Here is a 16,565-nt window from a genome sequence, read left to right on the forward strand (position 1 = left end):
TATATATATATATATATATATATATATATATATATATATATATATATGTTATGTGTATACAATAACTCTATTGTATTTATACATCAATATGATACATATATATTAATCATCATAAATATACATACTATTCGTCATGAATATTTATATATGTTCATGTGTATATAGCAATTTTTCGACATTCATACATCAGTATGATTCGTCATATTCATCATGAATATACATTTTTACTGTAACATTCATCATGAATATACATACTATTTATCATTAATATTTATGTATGATCACTTGTATACAATAACTCTCTAGTATTTATATTAGTTTGATATTTATCATAAATATTGATTTTCACCATATTATTCATCATGAACATACTACAGTTTCAACTCTACATACTTTAGTTTTTCTTTTATTTATTTATTGGGTTCTCGATTGATCTGGATGAGTTCCAGACTCATTTCAATAAATTTCTCGATCCATCTCAATAAAAATTAAAAGTGGTAGTTATGGTTTTGCACGAACAAACACACAATAAATTAATCAATAGGTTCTTAATCGGTCTCGATAAAAAAATGAAGGTGTTATGTTATGATGTTAACACACAACCACACACCAAGTCAATGAATGGGTTTTGATTAGTATTGATTGGTTTCAACCGGTGTCGATCGGTACCAATGGATTGTGGATCGATCTCTATGTGTTCTTGATTGGTCTCAATGGATTCCCGATTCATCTCGATAAAAGTTGAAAGTTATAGTCTATATTTTTATACACATAAAAAAATAATAAATCAATCAATAGATTCTCGATGGAAAATGAAGGTGGTAGGTTATGGTTTAAGACACATAAACACATACTAAGTCAATGAATGGATTCTCAACCATTCTCGATCCGTCTTGATAGGTTTCACTTGGTCTCTACAGGTTCGTGATCGGTCTCGATGGGTGTTGGGTCACGGTGATGAAGAACGCAATGTCTTACAACGTGTTGAAGGAAGTGTTGGAAAAGATGATGTTGTACACACTTGAACATACATAGATATTCATAAGGAATATAATACATATATATCATTTCACATAAAAACGATTAAAATGGGAGAAAAAATATATCAAGATGAATGTCATATCGAAGAGCATGAAATTCTCTTTTTTGATGTAATTTGTTTGTTTAAAATATTAGTGATTTTTAAGATAATCTATTTTAAACTTTAATGAGGTAAAAAAATTTAATTAAAAAAGAAAATAAAAAGTCAAAAAAAGGTAGAGATTGCATTGAAATTATGCCTTTGTTACTCCTAATTACCTTGATTAATAATTTTAATTAAAAACTATATTTAATTTAAGTTGTTAGAGCAAATAAAATGGAGGGTTGAGATCAGTCTTCATATTTACAATGAAAATTAAGTTTGTAATTGAACTTCTCTCTCTCTCTCTCTCTCTCTCTATATATATATATATATATATAAAGTGTTTTTAAGATTTTAAATATCAAATTACTAAAACACCCTTATCGGAGCAATGTTTAATGGAGTTAAAGTAAGGGACCAAATCTATAATAAAAGTGAAACCATGTGGATCATACATGTAATTATTTCGTTTGAAAGACTTAATCCAACCACAGGGACGGAATCTGTAATTTACCAAAAAAAAGAGTAAACTTCATTTTTGGTCCTATATTTTCTATACACCTCACTGATGGATAAAGGATGATCTCAAGCTTTGAGGTTTTCCATATTAATCAATATGTTAGGATTCATAAGGTTCATAAAGTTTCGAACTCAGCAGAGATATGCTCGTGATTAGGTTGGGATTCTATAAACATTTATCTGTGATTGAATAAAAAATTTCGTTTGTTGATTATATTAAAGAAACCATGGTATAAATAGTAACGCTTCTCCCGGTCTCTGCTTCTTCTACTTCTCCTTAAAAGTCTGATTGTACAAGATATACATTGAGCTAAAACTTGATGAATTGATAGGTTTTTTTTATAAAAATCTTAAACTCGCTTGATATGTCCATCTATTGCACTTTTGTTATAACTGTCAATCTGATTCCAAAAACATTCTTGTTATAAATCTATTTTTGTTACTACATTATTGTAATAAAATTGGAAACTCGATCAATAAAGGTATGTGATAACCTTCTGGTTCCCATTTACCATGATTTAAATTGAAGTTGCATTAATTGCATATAGGAATTGGATTGAACTGAAATGGCTAAAAAAATCACTAAATAAAGATGAAGAGAGGGGGTCGGAGATGTGGTTTGGAGTTGGTCTCAGGGAAGGGAAGGGAAAGGGGTGGGATGGTGGTTGGAACTTGGAAGGGAAGTTAATGGAGATTTTTTTATTCATGACAAATGGATTAATGTTTATGGACATTAATGTCATTAATAGGCAATTACAAACTTTATGAACTTTTTTCAGTAATACTCTTGTTCGTGTATGTTCATCTTTGATGATAATGTATTATATTATTAGTTATTACAAAATTGTCATTATAAATGTCATTCATTGTTTCACAAGATGGATGGTTGTGATGAGTTTACAAAGTTAATACCATAAATTGGGTTAACAAGAAAACCTACCCTTATACCATTAATTCATTAAATAATATAATATATTGTTGAATTAAATAAAAAGAAGATCATTTTGGAGGTCAGCAAGTCCAACACCATTGGCGAAATGAAGAAAATGGAACTCTTTGTTGATGAATGGTATCTTGAATTCATGGGCAGAAAGCTGGAGGATAGTCGTACCATCACTGATGTTAACGTTTTCAAATTTAGAAAGAGCGACTACTTTAAAATTTTCTAAATACTTCAAATGAAAGATAAATGCCCTTTTAACGAGTAATAACCGAATCACCTAAATTGACAATTTAAGGTTTAACATCAATGATTACAATTCAAACCTTACACAAGGTCTATAATAGGGATGTGTGTTACTAAAATCCAACAACGGTTGTTATCTCCAAGTTGCGAAAGACGTCCTTGAATGACTATTTTCTCCTCATGCTTCTAACTAGCATTCAACTCATTACAGTGTCGCTAGTACCATTACCCAAAGAGGACCTAATGCATTTGCCGGCAAATAAAATATGTTAGCCTTAACGCCTAATGAATTTAAAGAGTTTTCATCGTTGATATAAAATAGTAAAACTAGAAAAGACGTTATTTAAATCACAATTTTATAATAAATTGTATTTATTATAAAAGCAACATCTTTCTCAAAATCATCATATTCGTGGTGAAAACTTTGTGATCAAAGCACCCATTTTACCATGAACTCAAAACTCAATACTCACCCAAAATGCGAATAAGATTTAAAATTCAAATACTAAAAACATGAATAAAACTTTATATCCAATACATCCAAAGAACATGGATAAGGTTCAATGCCTAAATCAACAAAGCATGAATAAACTCCCAGCTATCAAAACCATAAAGTATGGTACACTTCGTACCTTAAAAAACATCGAAAACATGGATAATACACTATCCAGAAATAACACATTTCGGTGACAGGGAAGACCCGTTTTCATCAGGTGGCAGAACACTAAGTAAACCACATCGAGATGTTGACGAGTAAATCACCCCCAACATACAAGCCTTCGGAATTACTCTATTTGGGGCTAAGATAAGAACATCAAAACTCTTTACTTGGTCATTCCCCAAGTTACAAGATAAGAACATCAAAAGTTTTCACTTGCCTAAAATCAAAGGTTCTAATGCGAGAACATCAAAACTCTTCCTTTGTCTCGAACCAAATATATCAAGAAGAGAACTCAAAACTTCTCTCTTATTACAACCAAAGGGGGCTTAAGATGAGAACATCAAAACTCCTCATTTGGCTAAACCTTATGGCTTCAAGACGAGAACATCAAAATTCCTCGCTTGGCAAAACACGACTAACAAATATGCCTACGGATCACATGTATTACAGTCTAAATTACATGAGTCATATTGAATAAACAATGCACTCAAAACATGTAATTTACCAAATGAATATGCCATAACCATATATAACTCCAAAAGCTTGACATAAAGCAAATTAAACCGGAAAAAAGTCCTCAAGACTCATCTGACTCAAAACTGATCCAAAAGCTCAACAATTCAATTCACTATTCAATAAAAATCAACATAAACCTAACAAAATATAAATACTCGGCGTTTGAGCCACTTATACATCAAAATGTTTGAAAATCAACACCACAAACTCAAAGGCCAGACAAAAATACCAAATTAGGTATTTATATCAAATTCAAGCCATTAAGCTATTCCTTGTTGTACTAATCTAAACGAGTCCTTATGAACTCCAAAATGCATTTAAAAAGGCTTAATACATATCAAGACCCGAAATACCACAAAGGCCAACAAGGCTAAATCATGCATACTATTTGAATGATTTATAAGAATCAATATACCAAATGCATTATCATCAAGTGACAATAAACCATCAAAATCCTCAAACTTCATGATTTGTTATCAAATATCCAAAAACCCCAAATAGATATATTTCTTAAGATTTTATAAAATCAAATGAACCAAAGATGTTAGGTAATCAATACAATTGATTAATATCAATAAAACATCTTAGAACTCCGAAATAGACATTTTGGCATGTACAAAGTTTTCACAAAGTAACTTGAACTCACTTTACTAGGTTAAGTTAAACCTAGGTTCCAAACTTATCTCTAGCTTCCAAAATGAAGACCTTAGATCCACAAACATACATCCCTATAAACTTTATCTGGGTCAAAGCCAAGTCTAGAAATGTACCAAAAATAACCTCAAAATCAGATCAATGACAAGCTTAGTCAAAACTTCAAATCACCTAAAATATTCAAAATTGGTCAAAACTCGTAATATGAAAGATACACCAAGAGGAATGATCTAGGAGGTCAAAACTAGCTCCAAGTCTCATTAATCCTCAAGAAGAAGTCGATTTGGAGAATTAGAAGCTCAAGAACCAGACGAGAGAGATGATAAGCGAGTAGGTGTAACAAAAGTGAAAAGAAAAGGGGTAAAATCCAGTTTTTTTTTTAAACCAGTAGCCTCTTTCAGCTTAAACTTTCTGCCTAACCTCCCCAGGCTTGAAGATTTCGCCCCAAGCATGAAACTTCTTCAGAAAATTAATTAGCTTAATTCTCACCCATGACATTATACCAACTCAAAAAATACATACCAAAAGTTATTCTAAGGTCGAAATATAAATATGAAAAAAAACGGGTATTACACTTACCTTCGATGGTGGACGATCATATCCTTGCCGATTACAGACTTACATTTGGAAAGAAACTACGATACATCTTGACGCTCACATGTCTAGAGGCATGCCTTACTTTATTATGAAATATTCGTTTGTCCTTGGTATGTTGTTGTTTATTTTTTGTAATCATTGCAAATTGCAGTATTCAAGATAGTTTTATTGACCCCTTTTTAGAATCATTACAAGATAGTTGTACGTGTAGGTTGTGGTCTCAAAATGGGTTTGATTAGTTGACTTTTTGTCTGAAAAGGGGGCCATGTTTGGCTTGCTTTGCTAGGGGTTCAAGGTTTTGTGCTACTCATCATCTTATTCTCTTTGTTACTGATTTCTTCTTGTGAACTACGTCTCTCCTTAGATTTTACTCATATTCCTGATTTCTGTTCCACCTATTTTGGTTGGTGGAACAGAAACATGTATTTTCATTCCCCTTAATCCTTTTTGATCTACCTTGTCATGTATTGTCCCGCATACCAAATACACCCTAACGTCTACAAGAGGTGGTGTCATCGAGTACGCCTATAATCCTTGTTTGGATGCCACGTAATTCTAAGAACCAATCAACTCATCCACCTATGGAGTCCAAAATCTTTTACATTTTTCTTTCCCAAGTTGGAAACAATCTCTCTACTTCTTATTCTCTCAGGACCAAGAATATATGCATACATCTTACCCCGACCCCAACCCCACTTCCAAGGTTTAGGCTATTGGCTATTGGCTATTGGCTATTGGCTAATGGCTATTGCTCATTTGCACCTACATTTAAATGTCCACTGATAATGCTCGAGACATGCCTTCAAGGTACAATTTGAACATCAAACTCATGGTAATTTTGAAAAGAAAAGAGAGTCTATTAATTCACATGTTTTTTCAACTAGTAAATTCCAACATATATCACAACCCACAGGCATGATTCTCAGGGGCAAAAACGACAAATCATCGCTTTTAGGCGTAAACAAACCCAACCAAAACAGAGCTGTAATAGATCTAACACCTATGTCATCAGTCTCTAATTTCTGTTTTTGAGCCTAGGCAAGAGAAAGAAGAAAACAATTGACAAGATGGTTGTTTCAGGAACATTAGTAGCATACCATAAATCAAGCAGCAGAACTAGAAACAGCCTCTTCCTCACAAGGTTCAGCCTCATCTGAGAAACTAGGGGGTTTGGGGATCAATCCAAGTAGTTTGAACATGGATTGATCAGCATCAAAATCGTTGTTGGGAGTCGTCAACAGCTTCTCACCGGTAAATATGGAGTTTGCACCCGCAAGAAAACATAGTGCTTGCTCCGGCACGGAAAACTTAACTCTGCCAGCAGATAGCCTCACCATAGCCTTTGGCATCGTGATGCGGGCAGTAGCAATCATCCGTATCATCTCCCATATCTCTACAGCCTGCGTGTTCCAGCAAATTCCAAAGTTTTTAACATTATCCGAAATATCGAGTTTTTGTACCAAAGTAACAAGTCATTTAAAACCAAACGAACACAATACATCCCATAGATGTAGGGTCTGGTGGTAGGATGTATGCAAATCTTGTCTCTACTCCATCCATCCCAAAATAAATGCCCACAATAAAAAAGGACATACTTTTAGATATGTGTAATTATTACTTTTTAATTAACTAATGACAACTGTATCCTTAATAATAGAGGGGGTGATGAATTTTCCCATCTCATAATTTAAGGTAGGATTGGAAAGTAGACACTTACTTTTGAAGGTGGACACTTATTTTGAAACAAAATACAACAGAAATATGGACATTTATATTGGGACGGAGAGAGTAGCATTGTAACAGGTACAGTGAACAAAGAAGGAATAGATGCAGTGAACAAAAAGGAAGCAAGGACATAAATAACACAAACATGGTAATAGGTCCAAAAACTAAGGGACCGTTTACCAACGCTTACCCAGGTAAGTGCTTACCAAATTATATTACCTTACCGGATGAATATGGCAAGGACCAAGAATCTTACCCGGTAAGAGCGAGGCAAGGACCAAGAATCTTACCCGGTAAAAGCGAGGCAAGGACCGAGAGTCTTACCCGGTATGTGAGGACGACGACTCTTACCACAATTAGCACTTAGCGGGTAAATTGTTGCATACAATATCGTTTTGGTGGACTAAAATCTTATCCGGTAAGTGATAGTGTTGAATTTTACTGTTTTGGTAAACGGCCCTAAGACCGACATAAATAAGCCATGAAAAGGGGGAAAAACTAAAGCAACTCTCCATCTAACATGGGACTCTATGTAACAAAAGTAACAAGCATTGTTCCAGGATAATCCAAACTTTTTAACATTTTGAAAATACAGAACCTCAAGCCTGCATCCGAGTAAAAAGTAGTACTCCTTACAAGACATATGCAACAATTGCATTTCTGAAATGTCCCAAAATTTTCTTACTTGGCAAAATTTCATTTATCACATAGTAATCAAACAGTGGCTTGCATGAAGCTTTAGATGAACGTTATCTTGCTACATGGCTACAAACAAATGCAAGATACCGTAACAGTAATGTTTCACTCTCTTTCCTTCAATCTTCATCAACCAACTTGAACATAATGATTGCAACATTAAATTTCAGTGGTTCATTATCTTATCTATACAGACAACCACAATATGCATTATATGCAGTATTGTTTCAGAGCAACCTATACTAATGAAAATTTTGTATTGTTAACGACTAAAACTGGCTATGGCAGATGCATATCAAGACCATGATTACCAACCGCAGGTGTTAAAACATAAATGCTGATACCAATAATACATTAATAGTCCATAAATTTCTACTTATAAGACGGTAAATACCTTTTGATCTTCCAAAGGTGTGCCTTTTACTGCAACAAGTGCATTGATGGGAACACTCTCCGGGTGTGAGGGAAGTGTTGCCAATGTATGCAACAAACCAACTCTATCCTCTTCTGCTTCACCAAGCCCTATTATTCCTCCTATCAGCAGAAAAAGGATTCTCATCAGAATGTGAGAGCTTTTTGTATCTTTTCTGTTTATAGGAGGTAATAGTATCATCTAAAGGAACAACAGCCTGCTCCTAGATAATGTGTAAATACTTGGGATAAAATATAATGCATTCAATTTTTGACGAGATATCACGTGAAAGTGTAGCAGGACAGTCATCATAACTGTGTACAAGCTATCGAGTTGTAGAAGTATGATATACAAATTTCAAACACGGTCCTCGATTTTAAAACTTGCATGATTTAATCACATACATATCCCAGCATGTAAATAAATTTCATTTGATTGGTCAGGTTAAACCTACAATGCTGTAAGACCAATACCTTAACCAATCAAACCTGCTCATAATATATCTATAGTATATTATAAAGCATTTGACAGAAACTCTTAAAAACCCTTTTTATGCATGAAATAGTGTTTATTAATGCATATTACTTAAAATTCAAGATTACAACTAAATTGTACATAAGTACAACTTATTAAAGTTCCATTTTTTAATTCGTTTAACTAACTGTAGATAAATATAATCAAATACAAGATAAACATCTCATTTTAAATGTAAAAACTCTAAAATGTAATTAGGATAAAAAAATTAATTCTAACAAAATACGTAATCATTATCTTTATAAAGAATTATATTATTAAATCAAAAATAAATTACTTCATTATTAAACATAAATTAAATTTTAATAAAAATTTGAATTAAAAAAATATACGAAAAACGAGAATTTTTAGATAGTTAATTTAATACCAATATCGATATTTTTTTTTTCAAAGTTTTATGATATATTCAAATTTATACTTTATTCAAAAATAAAAATAATATTGTTTTCTCAAAACCATATAAAAACATATTATATCAACATGGACAAAGAATAAAACAAAATATTAAAATCGAAATGTATCTTGCTGCATTGTGCGAGTATCTTTCTAGTATATACATATATATATGTTGGATAAAAAGTTAAAACAAAATCTAGTCTCTTAGCATAATTAGCCAATGTCAATAGCTATACTTCGGATTTGTCTGAATTACCTGAACAAACATTAATTCCTGCTTCACGAACATGTTTGATTGTTTCCAGGCGTTCATCATATGTTCTCGTTGTAATGACATTAGGATAAAATTCTCTTGATGTATCAAGGTTATGGTTGTAAGCTGTAAGGCCTGCTTTCTTGAGTTCTAAGGCTTGCTGTTGTTCTATCATTCCCAAGGTACAGCAAACCTCCATTCCCATACCCCTGCAAACAAGTGATACTTATGAGCTCTGATATTGAATAATAAGCTATTTATAGGTTACTGATAAGAGATTAACATAGCAACCATGTCGAATCATGAACACACACCAAAAGGCAACTATAAATAAGTAAAGAATAATGTTCACTGCTGATATGATCTTAAACTTCAACTTAGCTGTAGAAATGTCATCATCTACCAGCAACATACAAACATGCAGATTGACTATTGCCTAGGGATTATCATCAAAATGATCATTATAAATTTCTCAGAAAGCTCAGCAAGAATCAAGATGTTAACAGAACAGAAATAAAAACCACCCACTGCTGATACATTTAATCTCCTGCTAGCAAAAACCATCGTTATGATGTAAGCATATAGTAACCAAAAGAACCACCAACGTCAAGTAGAGATGAAGATGTGTTATATCTTATCACAACAGAGCAATTTCATCAGCTAATACAATATTGTAATAAGATTAAGTTGTAAAAGAGTAGCTCGCTACCTTATCTGTTTCACATATTCAAGGATCTGGTTGAAGTTGGTCTTCCTTCCTTTGGTGTCTCTCCATGCAGCACCCATGCAAAACCGAGTGCTACCAGCCTCTTTTGCCTGCCAAGTGCCAGTTTTATAAAAGTATGCTTAATTGAACAAGAGAATGGCATTACATGCAACATGTGCAGTTACAAAATTAGATGTAAATATGTGAATCTCAGTCGCTTCCATGATGTTCCATTCATTCAAGGCAGAATGCTGTTCATGATGTCAATATAAGACTGGAGAAGTACACCATCAAAATAGTCTGTATAAAACTTCAAATCTTGGCGCATCAGCAAAGCGTGACTAAAGTTTTAGAGCTCTACTCCCTCTCTTTGCTAATGAAGGGGCTAACTTTTATACTACCAGCCTTCACTCACTTCCCAGTTTAGCTTCGAGTTTGGGCAAGTAGAATTCGCTAGTGTTCTCCTCCACCAGGTGAAAGGTGGCCCAATAGAAAGTCATACTGGGTGTGAACCTGCTTTTGGTAGCAATTGCTTGTGAACTTATTAGGTCAAGTGTGCTTGATGATTCACATAGTTTCTACATCTCAAACTAAAGAACTTAATGCCCCAGCTGCACTATCTATCTACCTCTGACTCATCAAAAACAGGTATATGTAGATGAAAATTGGGCAGGCTTATGCACCAAGGCAGGATTAATCACATGGAAACCACCCATTGTCATCCTTCTTATTATTCAAACCGTAGTTTATAAATCCATCAGACATGTAAAATGTGAATGATTCATTATGCCGAAATACATGCTTATGACCCTAGTAAATCAGCTGCACAAATCAAACGAGTAGTCAGAGAAAAGTGCACCTTTTGTGCTGCCTCCAGAACTGCATCCTTACTCATGAGCTTTTGTGCATTCACTCCAGTGTTATACCTAGAAGACTGAGGGCAATATGAACAATCCTCGCTGCATCCACCCGTCTTTATAGACAAAAGTGTACACTGCTGAACTTCCCTAAAATTTTGAGCATGTCTATGAACTTGAGCCTATAAAAAACACCTTTCATAAGAAAAATTATACAGCATATCTACAGTGCTAATGATGATAACAAGCACCACATAAGGTAAACATTAGAAGACAAAGAAGAAAAATATTTTTTTTTGTATGAGGCATACTACTTCTAGATTTAGACGTATGACACAATTTTGATGCCAACTACCCATGATTCATACATGTTAGGCAATGTTTCCTTCCCCCTTTTCTGCCAAAAGTATTGCTTGAGCTAAAGTTTGTATATATTAGGCTAACTCCTTAAAAAGGCAGGCAGCATAGAAAAAATAGTTTGTGTCATCCAGGTATGATGGCTACTTATTAGGAAATTTTTTACCTTTCTTCCTTTTTTCTAAAACCCTGATAAATTTTAGCTTTGATTAATCATCTCGGTTAATTTCCTCATCAAATAAATCAAATATGGTAGTCAAACTGTTATAAAGAAATTCATATCAACCATTAACCTAACGATGATAGTTGATGCCATGAAATCAGAATCTTTTTTTCCCCCTGAAACCAAGTATTTCCTGGTTCAGACAATGATACTCTGATAGTGATAAACTTTCAGCGGTAATATAGTAGGTGCAAATTTTCAAATGCAACGCATATAGATTTCGTTACAACCCTAATAGGCCCAACATTATTAATGAATCGCACTCAACGTAGTAACCAAAAAAATAACGAAACTTGGATCAATGCGAAGTAGCAGCCTTGGGTTTAAAATTCAAGGTGTAGAAAAGGAGTAATACGTTTGTCTTGCATTCAAATACTTAACGAGTTAACATAAGGTAACAAACATAAAAGCTCCAATCACAACCGAGTAGATAAAGCATCCACATTGTCGAAGAGAGAAAGAGTACGCACTCCATGAAAGAGAAGATCGAGTAGAGGAGAATCGTAAACGTTCTTAATCTCTTCTCTTTTCCAATCATTCCTCGGACCTTCTCGTATGGTTCGCTCCGCTTCTGCAGCTGCCGCCGACGAGGAGGAGGAGGAGGAGTAGTAGAACGAGCGCGGTTGCAGATCCAACATCGACGAAAAGGACCGCCAATTTGGACGAATCGACCTGATTAGGATCATCTTCTTTGTCACTCCAGGGCGGATTGATAGCAAAGCACAATGAAGATTTAAGACTGTAGGTGTGGGTTTAAGTCTCGTGGAAACCTCCGCCGAACTACCTAACCCAACCACAGAGAGCCATATGCACAAATGCGATGATGATTGATCATACGACACAAACCTATGCCGTTTTTTTTCCTATTTTATTATACACAATCAATTAGTTTTTATGACTTCAATTCTCAAGTTTTATTTTGCTTCTTCTTTAGTGGAGTTTTTTTATATCATCTTTAATCAATGATACTTGTGTAATATAATAAGATATATTTTGATTTTAATGTTTCTCGTAAATCTTTGTGAAATAACTCCGATAAGAAAGAAAAAAAAAATTCTCAATGAATCCAAACGTTTTATTTGTCTCAGTCGATGTTATAATACGGTTTTATATGTTTTTGAAAAGACGATAATGTTTTCATTTTTGAAATAAAATATAAATATGCAGATATCATAAAATTTTGAAAAATATATATTGATATTAGTATCAAACTAACAATATAAAATTTCTCCTTTTTTTGTAATTTTTTTAATTCAATTTTTTATTTTTGGTTTAGTAATATAACTTTTTATAAAAAAAATAATTAAGTATTTTGTTAAAACTCAATGATTATCATAATTATATTTTAGATTTTTTATTTAAAATGAGATGTTTATTCTTTTTTTATTATGTTTATCTATAGTTACTTACACGAGTTCAAACATGGAGCTTTAATCAATTGTATTTACGCATAATTTACTTGTAATCTTGAATTTTAAGTAATATGCATCAATAAGCAGTATTTAATGCATAAAAATGATTTTTAAGAATTTTTGTCAAATACTTATAATATAACTAAAATGATACTCGCGTAATACAACGAGATACATCTTAATTTTAATATTTCGTTTTATTTCTTATATATGTCAGACGATGTTATAATATGGTCTTATGTGGTTTTAAAAAAGCGATAATATTTATATTTTTGAATAAAACATAAAATTGAATATATCATAAATTTTTAACAAAAATATATCGATATTAGTATCAAATTAACTATTTAAATTTTCTCATTTAATTTTTTAAATATTTTATTGATGCATATTACTTAAAATTCAAGATAAAAATTATATTATTTATATTTTATTTAATAATAAAAACATTACGCTTTCTCAAAACTACATAAAACTATATTATAACATCGATTGAGACAAAGAAAAATCGAAACATTAAAATCGAGATGTATCTCGCTACATTGTGCGAGTACTCTTCTAGTGTGTGTGTGTGTGTGTGTGTGTGTGTATATATATATATATATATATAGTCTAATACATTTAATAAAATAGTATAATAATAAATACTTATATTATTTTATTATTAAAAATGTTCTAATGTATTTTTCTTATTATATGGTTGGAGTTGAATTTTTCTAGTGTTCAAGAGACCAATCATTTTTTAAGATCGAATCTAGACGTTTTTACAAATAAAAATAACTATCTTATAAATTTAGAAATTATAGGAAGAAAAAAGTGTTACTTTTACAAGTTACATGGACCAAATTTATATTTTACTCTGAAAACTATTATTAACAAAATGAAAAAATATCATATAAATATAATTACAACTATTCAAAAATGATATTTTAATAATTATTAAAATCAAAATGGAAATTGGTTTTTTTAAGAGTATTAATTGTGTGCCTATGGAACCTGTATATTTTAGATATTTTCGTTTCTCAATGTTTTATTGTCATGATATGATTCGTAAAGTGAATTTATTATTGCTTTTCCAAAAAATTTATGTTTAATTAAAGTAAATAAGAGGATAATAAGAGAATTTTATGTTTTTTAGTCTTATAAAAAGTTTTAAACTCTTATTATAAACAAAATATATATATATAATTCTAACTTTTTATTTAATAATTAGAATGGTACTCGCGCAATACAGCGAGATACATCTTAATTTTAATAATTTATTTTATTATTTATCTCAGTAGATGTTATAATACGGTCTTATGTGATTTTGAAAAAGCGATGATGTTTTTATTTTTGAATAAAATATAAAACGAAAGATATCATAAAATTCGATAAAAATATATCGATATTAGTATCAAATTAACTATTTAAAATTTCTATTTCTTTTGTGTAATTTTTTAATTCAATTTTTTTGTTATAATTCAATTTAGGTTCAATAACGAAATAATTGATATTTGATTTAATAATATAATTTCTTATAAAGATAATAATTAATTTTCTTTGGATGTCGGATGGATACAATCTGATTCATTCCAATTGATATCGATTGGATTCAATCTAATCTAATGAATATCCCATCAAAATATCCAATTGATATAACCGAACCAATCCAATCATCCATTTGATTGGATTGAATCGGTTGTCCAATGTTAATCAAATTAGATTGGTTGGCAAAATCTAACATCAAATGAATGACTGGATCGGGTTGGTTCTCCTCGCATCCTTTGGATGTTAACAAATGAACAAACCTAATATTTACTCCATCTTTTATAAGTATATTGAAAATTAATGTTTTATCGAAACTCAAAGGAATTCACGGGCCCTTGCACAAGCGGTGTTATTCTGATTTCCCCAAAAGACTATCTTATGAAAGAAAGAACTTCGAACAGGAAGTATCATAGTACGCCGTCCTTCCCTGAAATGGAACTTCCATGACGTAATAATCACGGATGAGAATGTCGCTCGTAATTAGGTCCGAATCAACCCAATTGAGTTCAAATCAACCTGGTTAGGTTCACATTGTACCAAATTTGAGGGTCGGTCTAGTTACAAGTAGGAATGGATCCAGCTCGAAAGACTAAACAAACCCAATTTAATAGACAAAAACCTCGAGGAACAATCCTCAAAAAGACCGAATAAAATGATTGATTTTAAGCCTACTCAAATGATCGATTTTGGAACGGTTTTTGGACTAGTTTGAATTAGCCGACAACTACATTTAGATCCTAGGGACGAAAAGAAACCAAAATAACAAAAACCATAATTTCAAAAGACTGCATAGACGAAAAATATTGTTTACTCTTAAATTTTTTGATTCACATCGTAGATTCAAGTTCAAATCCAAACATTTCTAATCAACAAAAACCATAGTTTTTACATTTAATATCTATTTTATTTTTATTATATCCATTATTTTGTACCTGTCGTTTGATAAAATTTATGATTCCATGAAATCCCAGGCCCGAAATCAAAAATTGGTTATTGGGTTAAGTTTTTGGGCTTTTCAGGACCAGTTCCAATGGCCCAATTAAACAAATCTCTAATTTTATTGGCCAAGATGAAAATTATGGTTCGAAACATAGTAATATATCTGAATTTTTGATAACTTTTAATCTCATATTCATCCATGAATTACGTATTGTAAGAGAATTAATCTGGTGCATCTTGGTACACTTTTATTAATGTTTACATTCAATCAGGATTGATCTAAAAATAAAGATTTCTTCTTACACTTTTTACCTTAAGTTCTCTTCTCACTGAAATCTAAACACTTTTAATATGTGTTTTTTTTTCTTTTTCTTCTTCACCAACACGTATTAAAACAATTTAAATCTACAACACCAATATGTTTTCCTCTTCTTCAAGATGTGTACTATAACAATTTGATCGTTTTCCTTGCAAATGGGTGATTCTATACTAGACTAATTCTTGGTAGTGTGTTTGGTGTCCAGATAGAATAAAATAGGATATGACATGATAGAATAGTTATTCAACTTTTGATAAGACGGAACTGGATAGAATAGAACCTAACAAATAAAATGACCACTTTATCCCTAATAAGTTATTTATATATTTTGATTAGTTTATTAAATTAAATTAAAAATAAAATAATTATTTTTTATTACAAAATATATCATTAAATTTTTAATTAAAATACCAAAATAAAAAGTTTATGTAGTTTCTAATTTTTATTTGTATCTTTTTTCTAGATTATTTTTTTAATAATATAAAATAAATTACATAATTTAATAAAAATAAAGAAATCATATAAAAATAATATTTTAAATACAGTAAAATTAAAATTTAAAAAACGTAAAACACAAGAAATAAAATTTAAATAATAAATAAAATATTAAAAAAAACCTAGTTGATATTTTAGAAGTAAATTAAATTTTATTTTATGGTTATACTGATAAATTATAAGTCTACTTTACTTTAATATATTCTGTTTTATATAAAATATCAGATCTGAAATATGAATCTTTATTTTATTCTATCTTGTGCCGTGGACCAAACAAACTTATAATAAGTTAAGCCAAATAAATATCTGAATGACTTAACAAACTTATAATAAGTCAGATAAAGATCTGGTATCATGTATAGATGACAGCAATTCTTCACCCTGGTTGATTTTATCCCCTGCTTGTCTTTATCCAAAATAAGAAACAATGATTTGGAGAAGCAAAAAGCAAAATG

The 16,565-nt window shown here is 31.3% G+C and overlaps 1 protein-coding gene across 1 annotated transcript; it reads right to left on the bottom strand.

Annotated features, from left to right (window-relative positions):
• Positions 1-6,092: 6,092 nt before the first annotated feature.
• Positions 6,093-12,219, bottom strand: LOC112526328 (biotin synthase, mitochondrial). Its single transcript, XM_025136593.1, has 6 exons — positions 11,886-12,219; positions 10,838-11,017; positions 9,982-10,088; positions 9,276-9,481; positions 8,072-8,211; positions 6,093-6,656 (listed from the first exon to the last, which is right to left on the bottom strand). The coding sequence occupies exons 1-6, from the start codon at positions 12,099-12,101 to the stop codon at positions 6,360-6,362; spliced, it is 1,146 nt and encodes a 381-aa protein (XP_024992361.1). The 5' UTR covers positions 12,102-12,219; the 3' UTR covers positions 6,093-6,359.
• Positions 12,220-16,565: the final 4,346 nt, after the last annotated feature.

Source organism: Cynara cardunculus (genome assembly GCF_001531365.2).
Source record: "Cynara cardunculus var. scolymus isolate 2C chromosome LG 1, CcrdV1, whole genome shotgun sequence".
Taxonomy (NCBI): domain Eukaryota; kingdom Viridiplantae; phylum Streptophyta; class Magnoliopsida; order Asterales; family Asteraceae; genus Cynara; species Cynara cardunculus.